Source organism: Poecilia reticulata, linkage group LG10 (genome assembly GCF_000633615.1).
Source record: "Poecilia reticulata strain Guanapo linkage group LG10, Guppy_female_1.0+MT, whole genome shotgun sequence".
NCBI classification, from domain to species: Eukaryota; Metazoa; Chordata; class Actinopteri; order Cyprinodontiformes; family Poeciliidae; genus Poecilia; species Poecilia reticulata.
In genome coordinates, this window is record NC_024340.1 from 26,374,023 (window position 1) to 26,395,170 (window position 21,148).

Below are 21,148 nucleotides of genomic sequence, written 5' to 3' on the forward strand. Positions count from 1 at the left end.
CCCACCGAGGTTTTCCTCCCTCAGACTGTTGACCCCGATCGCCTGCGTCCTCACAGACTCGATCCTCGTTCTGTGCACAGATCTGAACCGTTTTATTTTATTTTATTTTTTTTGTCTTTTTATTTTTCTTTTTGGCACTGACATCTAACCATCTAACCAGGAATGAATGAATGCTTGAAAGTGACTGTGTGTAATGTTGAAATTGGGAAATGTATTTTTACAACATGTGAACATTTTTCCCCCCCTCCTCCAATCACACTCATTGTGAATTATTTTTTCTTTTCTTTCACCAGACTGCAAAAACAAAAACACCAGAAAAAAAATCTGTAACTAGGCTCTTAAGCTTTATTTTTTGTTTTTGTTTACTTTTTTTATTAGAAACAATCATGTTTGTGATGGTAACCTCCAATGGTAAACTCAACACCGTATTTTAATAAAATCCTAAAAAATTAAACATCTTGCGCCTACGTTTTTATCTACCATCTAAACCCTAGTGTTTCTCTTGCTGAACCTTTAAACTCTAGAGTTTTATTCAGCTTTTTTTTTCTTTTTTTTTAAAGCAGCTTCTTGCCTGATTATTAGTGGTTAGTGTGTTGCAGACTGCTTTTGTGGTCTGAGGATGTAAAGCTGTGTTTAGCAAAGTTTTGCCACAAACAAAATTGTTTACCGCAGTTTGGCAGCTCTTTATATGGAGCAATGCAGTGCCAGGACGGCCGTGCAGGCCCATAGGGCTAAAAGACGGGATGGTGGGGGGGATTGTGGGCTTTAAAATTGCTTCCACATGCATATAACCAGGAGACTTCTCTTGAACAGTCAGCAATGCATTGTTGGTATTTATTTAGTGATTCCCAAGGATTGTTTTATCCCAGTTATTGGCACCGAGGCAATTCTAGTGCCTCGCAAAACTAAAATTGCAAGGAAAGTAATTTTCTAACATTGCAACCACAAACATAAAGGTATTTATTGGTATTTTCTATGATTTACCAACAATAAAGTGCTACATAATTGCAAAGTAGAAGTAAAAGGATATGTTGCATTCAATGTAAAAAAAATAAATAAAAAATATTTTCTGTGATATGGCTCATTTGAATTCAGCCCTTTTTAAATCATCCTTTCATAAAATCGAGTGCAGTCAGTGGATTGGCACGCCTGTACTTACCAAGACACGGCTGTTGAGCAAGAAGAGAGTAATCAGAAGCCCCATAATGCCCTCAGAGGAGCTGCACAGACCAGCAGCTGAGGTGGGAAAAACTATTGAAAGGACGACTTGGTCGTAACACTGGCATTTGTGAAAGAGAAGCAAAAAGAAAACCATGTCGAGAGAGGTCTGGTTTGCAGATTGTAAAGGTCGTGGAGGGGACACACCGGTCTGATGGGACAAAAAGTGAGATTTTTAACCTACATGTAAAATGTTTAGGGGAATAATTATGCTACCAACCATCTCTGGTGGAGTCCACAAGTTGTTTTTTTCTCAGGGAAGTCGGTCTCTGTTGAGAGAGAAGCATCTAAATCTGATTTAGATTTAAGTCTGAACGAGTCCCTGGTCCGACACACCGATGGCTGATTTACCTCCCCAGCATGTAGTCATGTTCTACAGAGACCATTTAATTCATTAGTTACACGATTCATGTGTGTTGAAGCAGATATGTGAATCAGGACATCAGGACCTCTAATCTTAAACCACTTCATTTTAGCTCTGTGGGTGGATTCGCAGATCGACCTAAAATATTCATAATATTGATACCAAGTCAGTATTTGAATAATACTGACGCTGGTATCGTTCCGATCTTACTGGCATGCTGAGATTAATACCGTAGTTTCAGATTCTCACTCAACTCTACCTCAAAAAAGGATTTGTTTCCATGTGTTCTCAAATTATATGTTTTTGCTTTTCTATTGTTTCTGCTCATCATAAAACACCTGAAGGCCAGAGGTTTGATAATATATCAAGTATCTGAATCGTTATTGGCGATACTGGCGCTGTACTGTGTACCATGAAATGCGGTATCTCACACCTGTAATTTTTAGGGTTCTTTACTTGCTGGAAAGTGAACCTTGACCCCAAATTAATGCTTCCTCAAACATGTTTTCTTCCAGTTTTGCCCTGAGTTTTGCTCTCCCCTCCTTGCTGTCGGTTCTGATACCTTATCCCTGATAAAGTGAAGACTCCCCATGGCGTGATGCATGCCACCATAACGGGTGGGTAACGGGTGCTGTGGGTCATAGGTCACACATGGCGTTTTTGCATGTGGACCAGAGAGTTTAATCTTCATCTCTTCCACATGTTTGCTGCGAACTGCAAATAATTTCTTCAGCAATTCCTCTCCTACTGACACACATTCAGAAAGGCGAGATGCATTGATTGCACAACGTTGTTTTTATGTCGGCAGACGTGTTGCTCCTCCAAAGTTGGCAATCGCTCCACGTTATGCAGAGAATAAATGACGATTGTTTTCTAATTGAGTGGCTGTTGAAGGCAACTGGTGATGCTGAATTTTATTTAGAGTAATCGCAGCAAAGGGGACTGAATACAAAAGAAATCCAGTGCAAGGGACTGTTTATGTGGGACAATTGCACTTCAGCACCTGAAGAAAAGCCAGATGATTAACATAATGAGTCCAGTAGTTGAAACACTTCTGTCTGAAAGTACCTTGATCTTTACACCATCACACACTGGAGCCTTGATCTCTGTTTTTGTTGAAGTTGGGGGAGGAGGGAACAGACGTATTGCACAATCACCTGTTTGTCCACTTCTCAGAAGTTACTAGAGGCCCAGGATGATAGCTGGGTTTTTACTGGATGTGACTCGCACTTCGTCCAACTCCTTCTCCAACCTGACGTCGTACGGTTCCTGACTTCTGCCAGCCGCCATGCTGCACCACCAGAGACTCTAGCTTTCTTTTTTTTTTTGCTTGTTTGTTTAGCGCTGGAGTAGACACTGAGGCCTCATCACTTCTGGGAGAACACAGTAAAACCAGTAAAACGTGAACCCCCGGTTCCCACACTGCTTCTGAGTTCGTAAACTCAGATAAGTGCTCTGTAAAATGGGTCAGTGTGCATTAGATTTTGGTGAAAAACAAGGTGGGGTTTTTTTGGGGTTTTTTGCTTCTGCTAGTTTCCAGATGTCTGCCCTTTTTTCTTCTTTCAGAATGTTTTTTAGTGTTTGACTTTGTGTTAGTTAGAAAATTAATACAACATTTTATCAAATTCAAACACTTGAGACCTTTCCAATTTGAAATGTATACCTTTTAATTGCCGGCAGTCCTTTTATGTTTTTCTTTCAGCCTAATATTTCTTCCATTTGTCTGAAGCAAAGTGTTTTCAACCACAAGTATTAGTTTCCAGATTTTCTCCTTAAAACCGAAATAACTTCACTCTGGCATGAGAGAGTCAACAAGAGCCAACAGCGTTGAACCTTAATGGGGGCAGCCTGACAGATCCGGGTGTGTGTGGTAGTGTATGGCATGCTCTTGCGTACTTGCCCATGTGATGGATTGGTCTCCAGGCAGACAAAGTATCCCACGTGGAGGGATCGGACTACCAACCCGAAGGCAGCGGGATAAATATTTGTCTTGGGTTGTCTCTGGAATGATCGAATATTATTTCAGCCTATAAAGGACTCAAATGCTGCGTCCCGTTCAGAGCTTGGTTTTCAATCTTATTATACCCTTAAACTGCTCATTTAATCTGTATTGATTGTTTTTTTGGGGGGTTTTTTTCCTTGCTGGTTTAATTCTGATCGTAGTTGGTAACCGGTGCAAAAATGATTGGTATTGCATGTGTGGTCTGGTGTAAGAAGTCTCTTTTTGACTCTGGAGTGTGCTTGTAAGTATATTAGCATCCTGGGTTTGGGGTTTAACCTGGTTTTCATCACTGTGTTTACACGGAGCACCAGGAAGCGGGTGATTCACATCCTTGTTTAAATGATTGGATTTGTATTCGGCTCTCTGACCATCTGTAGACATCTGCGTCTGATTTTTAGAGACTCTTAGCCCCTTAAGATCATCTCCAAATTGCCTGAGAAGCTTGTCCGAGTTTACAGAAATGATTTCACCGGGTTCGTTACAATTATCTCGGCCGCTCTGTTCTGTTTGACCCACTTCTGCAGCGCGCACTCCTAAATAAATGTGCACTGTAATTGTTGACAGTCTTCAGCTGAGAATAGCTCCTCAAAATCCACGGGTTCACAAGGGGTTTGACTTGTGCTTTCCAAAAGACACAAACTGCGCCTTGTAAAAGCATTAATACCTGTCAAACTTTTTTTTTTTCTTTTTCGTTTTTTTTTTTTTGTCACGTTGCAACCAGAAACTTCAGCGTGTTTTAACTGGCTATCACAAAGCGGCGCATGGTTTTGGTTGTGAAAGGAAATGCATAAAGAGTTTTCAAAAGGTAGAAAAAGTTTTTCTTACATGTGTGAAATGCCATTGCATGATCAGTCCAGATGGCCCACTTTTCCTCTGATCCACCTGTAGAAAATCTAGCTCTACTAGTTGCCCTCAAAAGTCTTATAAGCAATAAAGAGAGTCAGCATCTGTATAATTTAGTGGACCTAACTGTGTTGGGAAGGCCTCAGACACCTCAGCAGAGGGGGTGAGAGACGAAGGCGAACCCTAACCCTATCCACCTAAACCGACTGTGTGGACATGCAGAGATCCACTGCTCGGGTGGAAGAACCGCTGCATATGACAGGCATAAATTCACAAATCTGTCGAGAAGAAAGACATAGCTGAATGAAAGTCTTACCCATGTAGTGCTGCCACTACTCTGAGGCAGCATCATGCTGCTTTCGTCAGGGACACCTGGTCAGAGTTGAAGGGAGGACGGATATAGCGAGCATTTTGTGACAAAATGTTAAAAATATATTTTAAAAAAGAAAATCAAGGGTTATGAGTCCTTTTGTGAGGCGCCGTGCCATCTCTCTTACTAGATAGATCAGAACATGCTGTTTGTTAGAAACTTTATACCAAAAATGGCATAAATGTGAGCTTCAGCTGAATGCCTGATCTCTTTCTAATGTTGCTTTTCTTTTTCTTTTTTCTTTTTTTTTCCCCCCCTCTTCTTCTCTGCGTCTGTCTGGCTTTGGCGTTCTGTGATTAGCTCATGGCTTTCCCTCGTCTGACTTCACTCACTGGAGCAACGCTGACGCGAGCTCATGATTGACTGATGAGGACGAGAGGAAAACTTCCATCTATCTTGGAGTTTTGCGTCAGCCTGGCAAATCTGCTGCTGTATCTGGTGTCCTAATGCTAATCTCTCGTGTGTGTGTGTGTGTGTGTGTGTGTGTGTGTGTGTGTGTGTGTGCGCGTGTGTGTGTGTGTGTGTGTGTGTGTGTGTGCCATCATTAGTTCCAGTTTTCAGAAACACTCACGCTCTATCTGCCATTGTGACCAATCTACCTGACCAATCTAAAAAAATAAAAATGAAAAATGTTGTTTGAAGCTAAATATCAGTCTGCCCGCTCGCTGAGCTCATTGTTATCAATCAGCAAGCGGAAGCAGGGGAGTTTTCCTGCATCGCAGCAGAACAGATGCAAAAGGACTGGATGCAAATCAAAAAGATGAATCAAGTCCGTAATGAAGGGAGAAACAGATGGAGGGAAATATATCTACTTAACCGACTCCTTTAGACTGCAGGACATAAAAAAAATAAATAAAAATACATTGTCACCTGATACCCATAAGTCTGCTTTTCCTTCTTCCCTTTTCTGCTCGTCGTCATCAGCTGCTTATTCCTGGAAAGGTCTGTCGTTTCGGCGCCGGTTGAGAATATCTTTGTTCCTCTCAGCGCAGGCATCAACGTGTCTGTAGGAGTCCTGACCACATGCCCAAATCACCGTCAGGATGTTTTGTTTTTGCGATACGCTGGTTGTGTAAATGTAGAGGCGGTGAACAGAAGCGGCAGAAAGTCTCCACTTTCTGCACGTGATCATTTCACGTCTCACTTGTGAGGTTTTACGTGCGCTATGATAATGTAGCTGTAAAACAAAACAACAACAAAAAACGATGCTCCGAAGACATCCGTCATGCCGCTCAAACTGTGCAAGTCTCTCTCCAGAAATGTTTCCCTCAATGGCATGTTTTGCACAAAAAAAAAAAAAGTTGTTTCAACCCACAGGAGAACATGGATTGTAGTCGCCGTCAGGATAGTATCACATTATCTAGCCACACATGAGAAACTGGGAAAGGTTTTTGAGTTTTTACGCACTGACCTTTCCTTGCCAGGCTGTGCATGTGTGGGCACACAGGTTGCTTCTTTGTTCATTTTTGAAGCCTTTGGTTAAAGTGGCTGTTTTAAGACTCTGACATGAACAAACAGGGTCTTTTTTTACACTCAGCTTCAACATATTCACAAGTGGCTCCTGATAACAGAAACCTCCCTGGTTGTCCATGTGCGTCCCAGCTGTGCGGAGAATCGCTTTTTTTTTTTTTTTCTTTTTCTGCTGCTGCACACAAACATGACGTACTACACACACTAACCTGAAGAAATGGGATTCCTCATGCTCGAATCACAGCTGGATCTGGAGATGGAGCTGTTTAAAGTGGAGAAGTACAAAAAAAAATAAAGATACGGAAACCATTTTAAAACCCCTTTGATTCCCTCTGATTTCCAATCAAACTGAAATTAGCTGCAGAAAGCCAGTGCTTCTGTCCAGACGCCCCTCATTTGTCAGGCAGGTTGCACGTCTGTCTGGGGAGCCCAAGTTCTCCTTACTCTCTCAATTTTACTGCCATTTTTTTTTTTTTTTCTTTTTCTTTGTAATCGAGCACCAAAATTTAGACAACGCTTTAGGGTGTTTGCCTGGAGGGATGTTGATTGCCTTCTGGGAATTGAGGCACATTGAACGACAGACAGAGAGAGAGAGAGAAAGAAAGAGAGGAGCAAAGACTGTTAACTGCCTTTCCATACAAGGAGAGGTGAGGGGCGAGTGGGGGAGGAGAAAGAGAGTGAGAGGAGGGTAATATGAGGAGATACAATGAGAGAGAGAGAGAGAGAAGGTAGGAGGAGAGAAATCTGGAAAGAGATAAAGGGAGCGAAAAAGACTGATGAGGTTGTGCCAGTTCCAGCGGAGAGGAAAGTGAGCAGAGCTGAATCCTCCCTGTGGTTGTGCTGCTGCTTCTCCGACTGACCCAACGCAGGTAGGGAACACACACAGAGCAGCCGCCATCCATTCAACACACACCGAGCCTGCAGGAGTCCAGACCACCTTGTGTTCTGGTGGGCCAGGAAGCATGCAGAAAGTTTCTGTCTTTTCTTTCAACAGAAGCAAAACAAAAAAACCTGATAATGTAATTATGTAAATGTAAGCTAAACCAAGCATGCAACTGTGTGAAATGCTTTGAATAATTAATGTCAACATGCAATTTATGAGTAATTGAAGGTAAATGCAGCTGAGGGTGTCTGTGGTCTAATTTGGAAACCAAATGCAGAAGATGAATAGTTTTCACAACAATTCAAGTGAACATGACCTATTATTATTATTGAGGTATGTTTGTATTTTTTATTTTTTTTTTTGCTTTAAGGTAAGCTTCTGTGTGCATTTAAATTGTCTTGCTTAGACAAGAAGCAGTAAAAAAAACTGACATATATATATATATATATATATGTATATATATATATATATATATAGTATAAAAGATTTTTTCCTTGTCCTGTAACCTGAATTAATCAAATGTCTTTTAAAACAATCTACACATTTTTGCAATTTTCCTTTAGACTTTTTGCATATGGTGACCTTGATAAAAAAATAATGGTTTTAAAAGTTTTTTTGTTTTTTATTGCCAAAAGTAATTTTTTTTGTCTAAATCGTCCTTTGGCAAAAAAAAAAAAAAGAGATTATTTTTATTTATTCATTTATTTATTTTGCAAAAAATGCCTAAGAGACTTAGGCCATTATTTTAGGAAGGTGGCAATATATTCCTCCTTAGAGTTACCGGTACACGTTATTTCACTGAACTATGCCCACAAATTGTCCAAATGTCCATCCTTTCTACACTTTCTGTCAGTGGTGTATCTAAAAATACTTTAGGATAATCAGTTTTTGAACTCAACATTTGGCTGCCTTAGTTAAATTTCTCACCTCCTGTTATGTTCCCCACCTGTCCAAGTGTCCGTCTTTCTCCTTGTAGCTCCACCAGAAATCTGCACACAGATCAGGCATGCATGAAAAGGATAATTCAACACAGATGGTTGCATCTTTTGTTTTTTCTCATCCCGAACAAACTCCTGATTCTGCTATTGTTGCCCAATAAAAAAGATTTTCAAGGAAAAAAAAAAAAAGAGAAAAGGAAAATTACCTTCACTGGCAGCTCCTTGTTAAAAATCTGTGTATGTGTGCAGACCTGAATGACCAAATTTATGGGACGAGGTTGAAAGTTTGCATTATCGCTGCATGAAGCTGTTCTAACAGCACAGGGAAGGTGCCTGAAAGGTTTTATTGTGTCTTATGCCTGACAGGGGAAAAAAAATAAAAAATTTCTCCACCGTGTGAGTCTGTGCTGGCTGATGAGATCACAGTGGGTCTGGGCCGCAGGTGTAAGTGTGTGTTTTTGCAGGTCAGAATCACGGTGAGCTCTCATTATTCCACCTGCTGGTTATTTGTCTTAATATTTGTGTGCGAATTCAAGAAATATCAGGTTGTCATAAGTGTGTTGCGGCGTTGGTGTGATGAGTGCAGGAGGAAGGTCGGAGGGTTTTACTAAACCAAAATAATGCTGAAGAGGTAAGAGATGGAGAGAAAGTTTTAGGCAACAGGTAAGTTTTAGCAGAAGCCAGAGAAGAGACCTTAGGAACTAGCTGGACATCCAAACCTTGATGTTTCTCCCTGCAGTGATAAAAGCTGGGCTATGTGTCTCCATGCTGCAGGTATTTTTATGGGTGGCTGTTAAACTCTGCAATAGTTAATCTGCATTCAGCACAGATGGGGAACTGATCAAAAGATCAGCGACATGCGAGGCTGCGGTCAGGAAAAAGTGTCAGAGTTGGACATTTAGAGCTATGTTGGCTGAGTAATTCAATCTGTCCTCTGGAAATAGACCTCAGGGACAATATGCAGCAAGACATGGGTGTTAGGTGTGTTGATGGTGTGTGTGTGCGTGGACATGTGTGTGTGTTGACTAACCCAAATTTAACTGTCTGCATTCTGCAGCTGCTTGGACTTTTAGCAATACTATAGAAACACACCGGATTGGCCCTTTGCCTTCTTGTAGAATGTCAACAGAAAGAAAAATCTTCTGCTCTCAGCTTTAAAGTTTTATTTCACGTTTAAGTCGGCCTTCCGTAACATGAGAAATCAAACACGTGACCTTGAATTTGCGTTTTTGTGTTTATTTGTGACGCGATTCGGAAATGAAGCCGAAAACTGAAACGACAGGAAAATATTTACTTCTGCATCAGAAGTGGAGAAATGTGTTGAAATGATGCAAAGGAAGAAATCAAACATAAAGCAGCCCAAGCTGAAGGCACATGTTCCAAAACAAAGTAGCTCGGGGAAAAAAAAAAAATTGTTAGATTTCTCTTAATAAAAAGTGTGGAAAATTTGCCTGTTTGTAATTTAATATTAATAGAAATCCAGCTGTTCTTTGAAGGCGTCAGATTTTTTATTATTATTAGTGAACAAACGTCTAAAATGCTTGACAGAGAGTTCGGGGATAAAGTTGTAATGATGTTTAGAGCAATAAATGCAAACTCGGTGAGATATGAATCATAAAAAGTCCCATTTGCACTTTGCAGCAAGTCATGTAGAAAACACCAGGAAGATGGCGTTCTGGTGAGATCAGACCAAAATTGACCAAAACCTACATGAAAAATGCTGTGCAGAAGAAAGCTAACATGGCATTTTGATATACGTCACATCCATCTTAATTATGCTAAAGGTTAAATGCAGGTAGAGCTTTACCCCAAAAGACTTGCAGCATTTTTGCAGTAAAAGGTTCCTCTACAAAGTATCGACTCAGGGATACTGAAAACAAGTCTCCACAAAACTCTTGTGATTTTTATGTGAAAAATTTTTGCTAGTCAAAATACCTCCTTTCAGATCACCATCATGCTCGACTTCATTTAGTCTGTGCTAAAATTGCAACATGTTGACATGTTTGCTTATATTGTGACAATTTTAGCGAAGAACTAATACTTTTAGAAACCCCTGCGTGCTCTTAAAAAAAGGTTTTAACCTCAAATACACATAAAATCGGAATCAAGTTGGTGATGTAAGATGTATTTACGGTTTTCACTGATGGCGATTTGACCGCTTAGCATTTACAGTGTGAACTTAACCCTGCAGTCCAACTTTTTGGCCATTGTCTAAATAAGGCATAAAACTTTGGCTGAAGATTTGGGAGAAGTGAAAACACACGTTTCCCCTCCGTTACTCTCCTCAGCCCTGTTAAAATATATAAAAGGTGAAAAGTGTTTGAAGTGCTGGCTGCGCACGTGCCCTCCTCCCCTCTCTGCCTCTAAATAGAGTGCGAGTCTGTCTGACTCAGCTGCGGGTCAGTGGATGGTCAGTCGGTGAGGTCAGACAGATTTCACATCCAGCCTCAGACATGTCATATGTGCTGTTTTATTTCAGGGCAGCTCCTGCAGCACACATTCCTGCTGAATATTAGCTGTTGTCGCATAGCCAGAGATTGGCTGGAGATCAACACACACACACACACACACCGTGCCCTGCCCAGAAGTTGAAAGCTCAAGGGTCAGAAGGTTCAACAAGCTTTGTTCTCAGATGAATCGTCCGTGTTGTGATAAGAGGGCAGGGATGTGGAATTTTCCCCGTCTTTTTTATTTTCGAGGATTGTCCAGGGCTTGGCTTCCTAAATGTTCAGGCTAGTCTTTCCTTCTTGTTTCCTGCCACGCCAAGATTATGCGCCCAAACACAATTGATCTTAAAATGCGCCTCCCAGTTTACGGTTTCAGCCTCCTTATCAGCCTTTGTTCAGGAGTCGTCTCCAGCTCCAACATGCAGCCGGAGGAATAACCCGGTTTTTCATTTTTCGTTCCTTTGCAGATGATGTCTTCAGAACGCCCGGCCTGTGGTTGGCTGCACAAGCTACTCGTTTTGCTGGTGAAGCTTCATTTCGCGTTTGCCGAGCCTCTGCAACCCCTCAACGGAACGGGCTGCACAGCCAAGGGTCCCGCTTCCTACATCCTGGTCTTTACGGGTCACTGGAGCCCGCAGGCGTTTCCAAAGCAGTATCCCCTGTTCCGACCCCCAGCGCAGTGGTCCAAACTCATAGGTGAGGAAAAATATGGCTTCTCTTTAGAGTGTTTGTGGAATGAAACAAAAGTGTCATACGCAACACTGGTAGAAGATTTTATTGCCAGTGAATTAAAAAAAAAAAACAAAAGGTCAAAGAAACTACCAGATGGTGTTTCTCTTTGTCTTTCTGTCGGCTGTCGGACAAAAATCACATGATTCCAAAATGGAGCTGAAAAGAGTCGGGAGTACAAACACAATTACCTAAACAGGTGAGTCTGATTAACTGAATGTGTTGCAGATGTAAGGAGGAGGAAACGACATGAACAGAGATCAGAGAACACAAAGTGGAATCACAAAAACAAAAGTTTGAACCAAAATCCGAGGAAAAGCTGCAGAAAAAAACACGACTAAACAATGAAGTGATCAGGAAACACAAGAATGCAGTGAAATATACAAACCTGAAAACCAGCGTGACCACGTCAAGCTACATTGAGCAAATGTGAAAAAAAAACATTGAAAAAGATAATTTAATCATAAACACAGTAAAATTTGACTTTGATGATGGACATATTTAGCTTTCACACAGCCGAATACCTTTTCAGTTTAAATGACACTTTTTTGTGCTTGCACCAATTTAGGAGACTTAAGATTTTTGATAACTGCCTCAGCTGAAATTTAAACTGCAAGTTTACGCAAATATGATTCACATATCTACAGATAGGCCACACAGTGAGTAGTTTTCAAAGAGAAATGACTCACTCATCTCATGCTTTGATCAGAAATAGAGTGTAATGTGTTTTCCAGCACAAGAAAACAAACATGTTTTACGTCTCGTGCTGAGAGTTTAAAAATCAAATAAATAACAGAAAATAAAAAAAGATTTTTTGTGAAGAACACGCCAAAGCAGTGTCGCTATTGCTTGTTATTGTGATGTGACAAAATAGGAGAAGGTTGAAGTGAGTAACGTCACAAAAAAATATCTGGGACATGGTAACAGCAATGTCTGGTTTCCAGGTGGCCCAGTGATGCCATGGAAGAGGAGAGTGCCCTACTTATTCCTAACAGAGACAGGCACCAGCGGTTCTGACATAATTATTTCCATGGGCATGGAAAGGGACGGTCTTTGTCACCAGGGAACAAAAACACAAGGGCCTCAGTGAGCAGACGGTAAACTATAGGGGACAATAAAAAAAAAGCTGCAGCAAACGTCAGTAGGGGCGTAGGGCCGAGGACTCTGAAGGACTGGACTTTGTCATGAATAAAAAAATACTCAAGCGGTTTAGGAAGGGTTGGCTTTGAAGTCTTGGTGGGGCACAAGTGTGATGCATTATCAAATTTCGGGGGTTTGATGCTAGTTAGGATGGAAATGCAATTAAGGTCCACGAGTAATGGCGGTATGGGGAGAAACAAGATAGTGTGTGAAGTGTGCTAGGCAAGTTGTGCAACTAAGTGTGCGCTCATACATGTGTCAAGACTATTTAAAGTTAAAATCCCGACTCTCTGTGTGTATGGGTGTGTGAGTGTGTGTGTGTGTGTGTGTGTGTGTAGGTGTGTGTGTATGTATGTGTGTGTGCGTCTTTATGCAGCTCTGAAAAGTGAGGTAAGGCAGAACCATCAGAGCATTTGTCAGCGTGTTTCTGGCTAACCTTACTCTGCCCTTAAAACCACGGGCCCAGGTCAGTGGCTTTGTGGGTCTCCAGAACCTGTGGTTTAAATCTAAAACTGGGCTCTTGATTTTTAACAGATTTCTGAGATAGTCAGAACTTTTCAAAAGAATGTGAAGAGAAAGCCTGCTGGCCCAGGCTGCACAAAAAAGCATCATTAAGGGTTTTCAGAATTGTTAAAATAAATTGTTGTCCAACTTCTGCCTGCCAAGTCCAGGATCCTGACCTACATCCTGGCAGCTCCGGCCTGTGTTGCGGTTTCTGCAGGAAAAGACGGAGAATATAACCTTGCAATAACACATGCACATGAGCAATTCCCTCAGAATTATCAGTTTAAATGCAGGAAGTAGGAGGCAGCCGTAGAAGTACACTCGGGCTCCGTGGTGGAAATGATCTCATCGTCTGGCTTCGGACTCTGCGGAGCTTCATCGACACTCGAAAGGCGTCAAGTGAGCACGCATCTCGCTTCTCTCATCTCACATTTCTTCAATTGCCTTTACTCTCTCAACAGCGGCCAGCCACAACCGCCACTTTCGGCTCTGGGAGGAGGGCTCTTCGGCCAGTCCCGGGGTGCAGAGCTTTGCTGAAGTCGGGGTGACGGTGGAGCTGATGAAAGCAGCCAAGGAGGCCCGGAAGAAGCGCACGGTCGGAGTCATGTACCGGACAGCTGGCATTCCCAATGGGATCGGACACAGCTCCACGGAGATGCTCATGGTGCCCCGCAACCCACTGGTAGGAGACGACGGAGCTTCACAAAGCACATCTACACTCACGCGGTCACTTTGAGCTGGGTCTATTACACCGTGCATCTGCACCACACCAAGTAATTTCCTACTTATTTCCACTACACCCTGTCAGACTTTGTTTAGACCAAGTGCTTGAGTTCAGTAGCCGCAAACGCCTACATCCATCCTGCACGCTTGGCTCTCGGTCTGAGCTGGAGCCGTGGGAGGGGCCAATCTGCGTAAGGTAAATACCAGTAAATGCCAGTTACCTCAACATAAAGACTGCAGACACGTAGAAGCAGCTACAGTTTTCCTGTCTGGGGGAAGGGAAAATTGGCCCACCAGGGATTTTTGCTTTTTGTTAATTAGCTTGTTAAACTTTGGGCTGGCGTGTTTTATTTACACACAACCTAAAATACAACGTATCCTGCTATTATCACCAAGCACAAAGACAAGTCATGCATTAGCTGTGCTTAACTACAATAGATCAGTTTCACCAGCCACACCCAGGCCTAATTACTGCAGAAAATCAGAAATCCCTTAAATAGAATCTATTTGACAATGTGACACGGGATAAAAGATGCCCAAAAATAGTTGGGGAACAAAGTCATTGATATCTCTCAGCCTGAAAAAAAAACAACCCAGAAACAAAAACAAAAGCATTTCAGTGGGTTTGGGATTCCAGCGAACCACACTTGGAGTCATCATTCACTAATGGAGAAAACATGGATTCGTGGTGAACCATCCGAAAACTGGCCAGTCTTTCAAAATTACTCCAAGAGTGCACAGATGATTCATCCAGAAGGTCACAAAGTGCCCAGAACATCATTTAATGCTCTACAGGCCTCACTTGCCTTTAGAGATTAAGTCAGCGAATGAACGTCTTGACACTGTTGGTCAAAATTTGTTGCTGTGATTGATTGAAATTATTTCACGAATAACAAAACATGTCAAAACCATTATTGTCGTTTGGGGTCGTGCATCTGGGATGAGTTTCTCCCACATTGGACACGGCTGTTATCTGTTTCCTTTGTCCAAACAGATAATTTTAATTTTTTATTTTTTTGCTCTGAACCAAAAACTTCAATGTTTGGCCTTCTCTGTCTATGAAACATAATTCCAACAAACCCCGTTCTTCTAGCATGTGATCTTTAATAAACTGCAGATGAGTTTATTCATTGTCAATCTGGGCTGGGAACAAACCGCAGATGGGGCGGCGGTGCTCTTCTCAGACAGTAATCGCCTTTCCCCCCCTCCCGCCGCAGCGCTGCAGTGGGCATCGTCGCAGCTCAGAGCTCCTCTGACGGTCGGTCGACTCACGAACGTTGACGCGAGCCAACGCCAGAGAGGGGCCTTTAGTTGATTAGAGGTTGCTTCAGACCAGATCGTGGTTTCAATATAAATGTCTAAATCCATTTTCGGTCATCCTCATTCTTGCAATGCTTGATAAAAAAAAAACCCATCTTACTTTTCCTTTGTTTTCAATTAGATTCTAAAAGATTTCATATGTTGGATGCTGGTATGAATAGATACAACAGATATAATCTGATGCAATTTGGTGAGTATGATGTGTCGTGTACTGACCCGCTTGGGGGAGCCAATGAAATTGTTCATAGTTCATTAATTTTAATAAATAGAGAGAAAAAAAAAAAAAAAGAATCTGAAGTTCATCGTAAAAAGTTGTTGAATTAAATCTGTGGTCTCTTTTGAGGCGATATAAGGTTGTTGCTTTTCTTTAATAAAGTTCTGATTGAGCTTAATTGTTACTATCTGGGCTTTTTTGCTTCTTACCTTCGTGATGAGCTGAGAGAGAAGGTCCATTCCTCTTGCATCTACTATACTTCAGACCCGTATGCAATAAAATCTGGGTTTCTGTCCGTCCAATGATATGTGCCTTACTGTTTAAAATAAAAAGAATTAGATCCTGTAGGGTAATTACAATAAAAATTGTAAAAAGTGGCATTTTATCAAGGTTATTATGTCTAGAGAGTCTCTGGCTTGCATTGTCAACTACATTAGGAGGCTAACTCTCTGAGTCCTTGAACCAGAGGGCAAAACGAAAGAACTAATCACTCTTTAGGTGAGCATTGTTTCTGTAAGCATAGGTAATGTACAGCCCCGCCGTGTTGTCTTCCAGTTATGTGACGTCTGTGCCGGTCTGTTTTTAGACCAGATAAGCAAAGCAAAGCCCAGCTATTGAGCGTGTTGTGTTGGACATGATTTAATGATGTGATCCAGCTGATAACTTAATCTGTGAGTATGTTGCACTGTCTTTTGCGCTCTCATTTATAAATACTATATCATTCCTTTGAAGACAGCCGATGGTTTACACGACATCCGCCAGGAATCCCAGACACATGACTTCTGTCATCATATATCCAGCTATTGTTTAATGTGGAGCTCAACCAGATGGAGACGCAGGATGTGAGCCATTTCAAGCCGCTCGAGAGGCTTTCCGACGGATGCCTTCTGGTCTTTGAAAACGGTTTTCTGAGATAGACATGGGGTTTAAAGATTTGTCTTGACCAGTCGTGCAAGCTTTCCCTTTAGCTAATAGTAAAGAAATTAGCCGAGAGGCGGCGTCTTTCAGTTTGGCTCAGGAGAGTTTCAGAAAAAGATGAAAAACGTAAGAGGCAGGAAGTTCACAGAACAAAAAAGGAAGGATACTGCCACAAGACTTCTTCTGGTTTAGTCTTTACTTTTTTAACGTTTATCACTGGAAGAAAAACACTAACATTCATATGTCTTCCTGACTCATCTCATTCCTTTGTCTCAGATCTGCTGGTCCCCGCTCTCTGTTTGGTTCAACACCAGTGATTCATTCAAAGCCCACACAAAAACCGACCCTCAGACTGACAAGATGAGCAGCGATTGTTGAGCGTTTTTGGGGGTTTTTTTCTCCAAAAATGGAGAAGTTTTCAAATGCGCTGCTGTCTGGTCTTCTGCCATCACTTCAGTGTGTTTTGACCCTAAATCCTCTCTCCGAGATGAGATCACTGTTTCTCAGGAAACATACATCATACAGGAGACAGACGGGGTGCACGTGCGCACATGCCGACTCTGTTTTATAGTCGCAAAATCCCTACATCGGCGCTCGTGTGTGTGTGTGTGATGTCAGGCCTATTGCATTTATTGTCCTGGCTGGTGTTACTGTGATCTCTGTAATTTCATTCATTCTGCACTCATCTCACTTTCCACAGCAGGGGGATTTAAACAGTTGCACAGTCCAAAGTGAACTAATGGTTATTATATTAGAATAGCAAGTGTTTTCATTACATTTCAATCTACATGTCAAATTATAAAACATTTCTATTAGAAGTAAGAGTTATTTTATTCAGCTTCATATAGAGTTCAGGTTTTTTTTTTATGGGGTTATGTTGGAAGACTATGACTGCACAATATATTACCTTAAATGTGAACAAGACAGTTTGGGTCTTGGATGGTGATGAGGATGCATGTGTGCTTTATTATTATGGTTGAAACCATTTTGAGTCGTTGGTGGAAAATAGAAATAGTTTTACACCTTGGACATTTCCAGATATTGCCATATTACAACCACAAACCAGAGTTAATTTTTTTATATTAATTTTATGTGATAAACCAACAAAGAGCAGTGCATAATTTAAAAGTTGAAGAAAAATGTAACATTTTTTTTGTCGAATAAAATCTATAAAATGTGTTGTCCATTCAGCTTTCAGCTCTTTTTTTGTGATTACCGGGTAAAGCCACCTCACACTTCAGTCTACAGAGGGCCATTTTTACTCATTTTACCTTACAGAATCACTCAAGCTGAGTCAGACCGGGTCATGTTAGTCTCAGGTTAACACTCACCAAATATCCTCTGTCTTTTAGGTCTGCACTTTGACTGGGCCATTTTAGCATATGAATATGATTTGATGTGTGTGATGTATTGTTTAGGATTGTTGTTCTGTTGGAAGGCGAACCTCCACCCCTGTCAGTTTTCAACTTTATATTTGTGGAGTGCAGCTAATAGTATGCAGATTCTCCCAGCTGATAGCACTACGGATTCTCCATAGTGACAACAATCCTCTTCTTGGCTGCTTCTCTGATTGATGTTCTCCTTCCCTGCCTGCCAGTTTAGGTGGACTATCATGTCTTGCTTAGGTTTGGAGTTGCGTCGTAATCTTTCCATTTTCAGATGATGGATTGAGCAGAGCTCTGTGAGATGTTCAAAGCTTGGGCTTTTGTTTTATGACTGAACTCTGCTTTAAATTTCTTGACAACCTCGCCTGTTTTGCACTTGGTTGCTGTTTGTTCTCTAACAACAAACCTCTGAGGCCTTCACAAACCATTGGTGGCACTGTGTTGTCCTTAGGGGTGTCGCAGTAGGACGCATGCTTTTGGATTTTTGTTTATAGTGAAAAAACATGTATAATTTTTCTTCCACTTTACAACGCGCTACTTTATGTTGGTCTGTCACATAAAATCCCAACAACGTGCAATAAGGTTGTGGCTTTAATGTAAAGCACAAATGGTATGAGTACCTTTGCAAGGAACTGTAAGTGTTTTTTACTACCCTGTAGCATTTAACTTCCTGGTAATCTGGTCATCCCTTTTTTACAAAATTATGACAATTAGTGTTTCGTAGTTTTTCAATTAAACTCATAGATGTCTAACATCAATGTTTTGTGTCTGACAGCTGTCTTTGATGGTGAAGATGATCCCCAGCCCTGACTGGTTTGTCGGTTTGGACAGCCTCAATCTTTGTGAGGGTAACCGGTGGAAACAGGAAGTGACCGTCGACCTCCAGCCTTACGATGCAGGAACGGACAGTGGATTCACTTTTTCCTCTCCCAATTTTCCCACCAGCCCCCCTGAAAACATTACAAAGGTAGGAGGAAACCATCATCTGTTTATGTCCTTCGCTAAGCTGTTGGTGCCTCAGATTCTGGCGTCTCTGTCTTGTTCTTGGAGTACGTACGCAGAGTGGGAACGGGGCATCATTCTTAGCTGTCTGTGGCTGAATGATTGCTTGGCAGGCCTCATGTCTGACCTGAAGTGATTTAAATAAAAAGGGGCCCCTTATGTAACAGACTATCCATCCTTTTGCAGCATGTGCTTTAGAGCTGGCTAAGATGCACTGGGGGTTCTACTGAGAATCTGTTGCCTTATTCTGATGAACTGCTCGCCGACTGCTTTTCAGATCACGTCACAAATGCCGAACCATCCGGCCAATTCCTTCTACTACCCTCGACTAAAGGAGCTTCCACCTATTGCCAGCATAAAGATTACCCGGCAGCGTCGAACGCCAGACCGCCAAACTTCTATTTCTAATCACATTCTGCCAAACTCCATCAATCCTCAGCGTTTCTCAGGTAATAACGCAAAGCTTTTCCTCACAAAAAATATTTATATCCCTGAAAGTATTTAGAGTTTTTTTTTTTCCCTACTGGTAGGAAGGTAGCTGGAGCTGCTTTTTGAGGTTGGACCACAACAGTGTGGAACCCAACTCCGGGTAGAGGGGCTTCCCAGGGTGATACCCGCAGGCTCTCAGCTGACTGCCTCGGTTTTAGAGTTAACTAGCATGAGGGGTCACCTCTTTGTGGCATTAGGTTGCAAGAGAGAAGGCTCTGACCTCTTGCACTGAACAGCAGTTTGGATTACCCAGCCTTCTTGGAGTCCAAAGGATGTTTTGCAATTGAACAGAGCACAAGTTGATCACAAGGTGAGTCAAGTGTGCTTGATACCAGGTCATCTTGGGCTAAAGGTCGATGATCAGTGTTGTAATCTTATCATTTGACCTGCTGCGGCTGAAGAGAGGGCTGGAGATATCAACTCATTGCCACCTGGTAGTGAGCTGAATCCAGTGGCAGGGTTTTGTCAGACAGATCTGGTAAAACCGAACATATGTTGAGAGTGAGCTGCGAACGTCTGGTGGAAGAACCTGTTCAACTTATCCCTCCTGGAGAATCTCTCTCCTCCCCCAAGGGAAGTTGGGGACATAAAATCAGAATGGGGCAGGACCTTCACTGCAGATATGGCTTTCGAGATATCTGCAGTGATATCTCGAAAATATATTGCAGTTTGTTGCGTTGGCAACCAGAGGACCTGCTGATGGACCCCCAGAGGTGATGGAACCGGTTAGGTTGGAGAAGGCCTTGAAGGCTTGGTTGTCTATAAAGAATGTCAAATAGCACAGGTATAAAAAAAACAAGACAGACTGCCGCATCTGTGTTTTGTCTGCTTTTGGATTAGGGAACTGCAGACCCAGACTGGTGTTATTGTAGACCGGTGGAAAGAGCACTTTGAGGATCTCCTCAATCGTGTCTCCTTACTGTGAAGGAGTCAGAAACTGAAGACTCGGAAGAACTACCGAGGTAGTTAAATACCTCTCCTTTGGCAGGAAGTCAACCTACGAAGATGAGATTCTGTGTAGGTCCATCATGGTTAATAGATCTCTTCAGTGTTGCGTATTGAAAAGGCATAGGGGGCAACGCCAGAGTGGCATGATAGTTTTTTAAGATGGGGGATGAAGAGTGAATTCCAACCCTAGAAAGATCACACTTTTTACCCTCCCTGGGAAAGATTAGACCATAGATTTACTCTTCCAGAACAGTCTCTCTGCATGTATATGACGGCTGCAAAACAGGCATCATTTGGGCACTGTTTCCTAATTTTCTTGTTGTCTCTCTCTCTCTTTGAACCCAGCAACACCTTTGGATTGCGAAGTCTCCCTCTGGTCATCTTGGGGTCTGTGTCTTGGTCCCTGCTCCAGAGGCGGAGTTCGTCACCGCACACGTTACATACTTCTGCGGCCAGCAAACGCTGGCAGCCCCTGCCCTGAGCTGGAGGAACAGGATGAATGTGTGCCACACAATTGCATGAAGAAACGCCAGTGATCGTCAAAGCAGGAGCATAAAAACAACCAGTGATAAACACTTGGACTCTCATGCTATCAGTGCTGGACCGAGAAAACGTTTGAGAATTTGTCCGATTTTTTTGAAGTGAAGCAATAAGAACTCAATATGTTTTGTCACAAAAAGAGACATCTGCAAATCAGCAGAACTAAGAAAAACAGAAGTCTCTTGGAAAAACTGGTTGATGGATGAAAATCAAAGAGCTAAAATGTTATTTAGTCTGACTTTGTTTTTACAACTGTTGTACAACCTGTGTTTGCCCAAAGGTTGAGCTGTTTTGTAAAATGTAAATAAAAGTGAAATGCAACCATTTGTAAATTATCTCAAAAAAATATATATGTTTCATTCAATATAACAGAAATATGAATTAATTTGTGTTGAAACAAAGAATTTGTGTACCGTTTTTCATTTTGTCAAATAAATGCACATTTTGTTGTACCTTTCCTGCCAACACTATGATAAAAAAAATTTGCGACAAACATGGGGGAAGATTTTCCAGTGAACTAAAATCCAATTAAAACACGTGAGCAAAAAATACCTAAAAGTATGTCTAAAACCAAATGCAGTCATCCTACAGAAAAAGCTTTTTTTCAGCTGCTTGTGTTTGGGATCTTGTTCAATCAATAATGACCCACATTGCAGCATCCTAAGTCAGGGGTTGGAACATAGACGCAGGCCCGTCGGCAT

General features: G+C 41.8%; 1 protein-coding gene across 2 annotated transcripts; it reads left to right on the forward strand.

Annotated features, from left to right (window-relative positions):
* Positions 1-305: 305 nt before the first annotated feature.
* spon2a (spondin 2a, extracellular matrix protein) lies at positions 306-20,899 on the forward strand. Of its 2 annotated transcripts, none has more exons than XM_008420097.2 (6): positions 306-7,136; positions 11,003-11,231; positions 13,370-13,590; positions 18,244-18,435; positions 18,748-18,919; positions 20,253-20,899. In XM_008420097.2, exons 2-6 carry the CDS (start codon positions 11,003-11,005, stop codon positions 20,441-20,443), a joined length of 1,005 nt encoding a protein of 334 aa, XP_008418319.1. In that variant the 5' UTR covers positions 306-7,136; the 3' UTR covers positions 20,444-20,899. The 2 variants fall into 2 exon arrangements, with proteins under 2 accessions (XP_008418319.1, XP_008418320.1); XM_008420098.2 differs by lacking the exon at positions 306-7,136 and adding an exon at positions 7,838-10,820.
* The last annotated feature ends 249 nt before the right edge of the window (positions 20,900-21,148 follow it).

Coding starts and splice junctions, on each gene's coding strand:
- spon2a (XM_008420097.2), top strand. CDS start 11,003: ATGATGTCTTCAGAACGCCCGGCCTGTGGTTGGCTGCACAAGCTACTC. Junction 18,436..18,747: donor CCCCTGAAAACATTACAAAG/GTAGGAGGAAAC, acceptor ACTGCTTTTCAG/ATCACGTCACAAATGCCGAA. Junction 18,920..20,252: donor CAATCCTCAGCGTTTCTCAG/GTAATAACGCAA, acceptor CTTTGAACCCAG/CAACACCTTTGGATTGCGAA.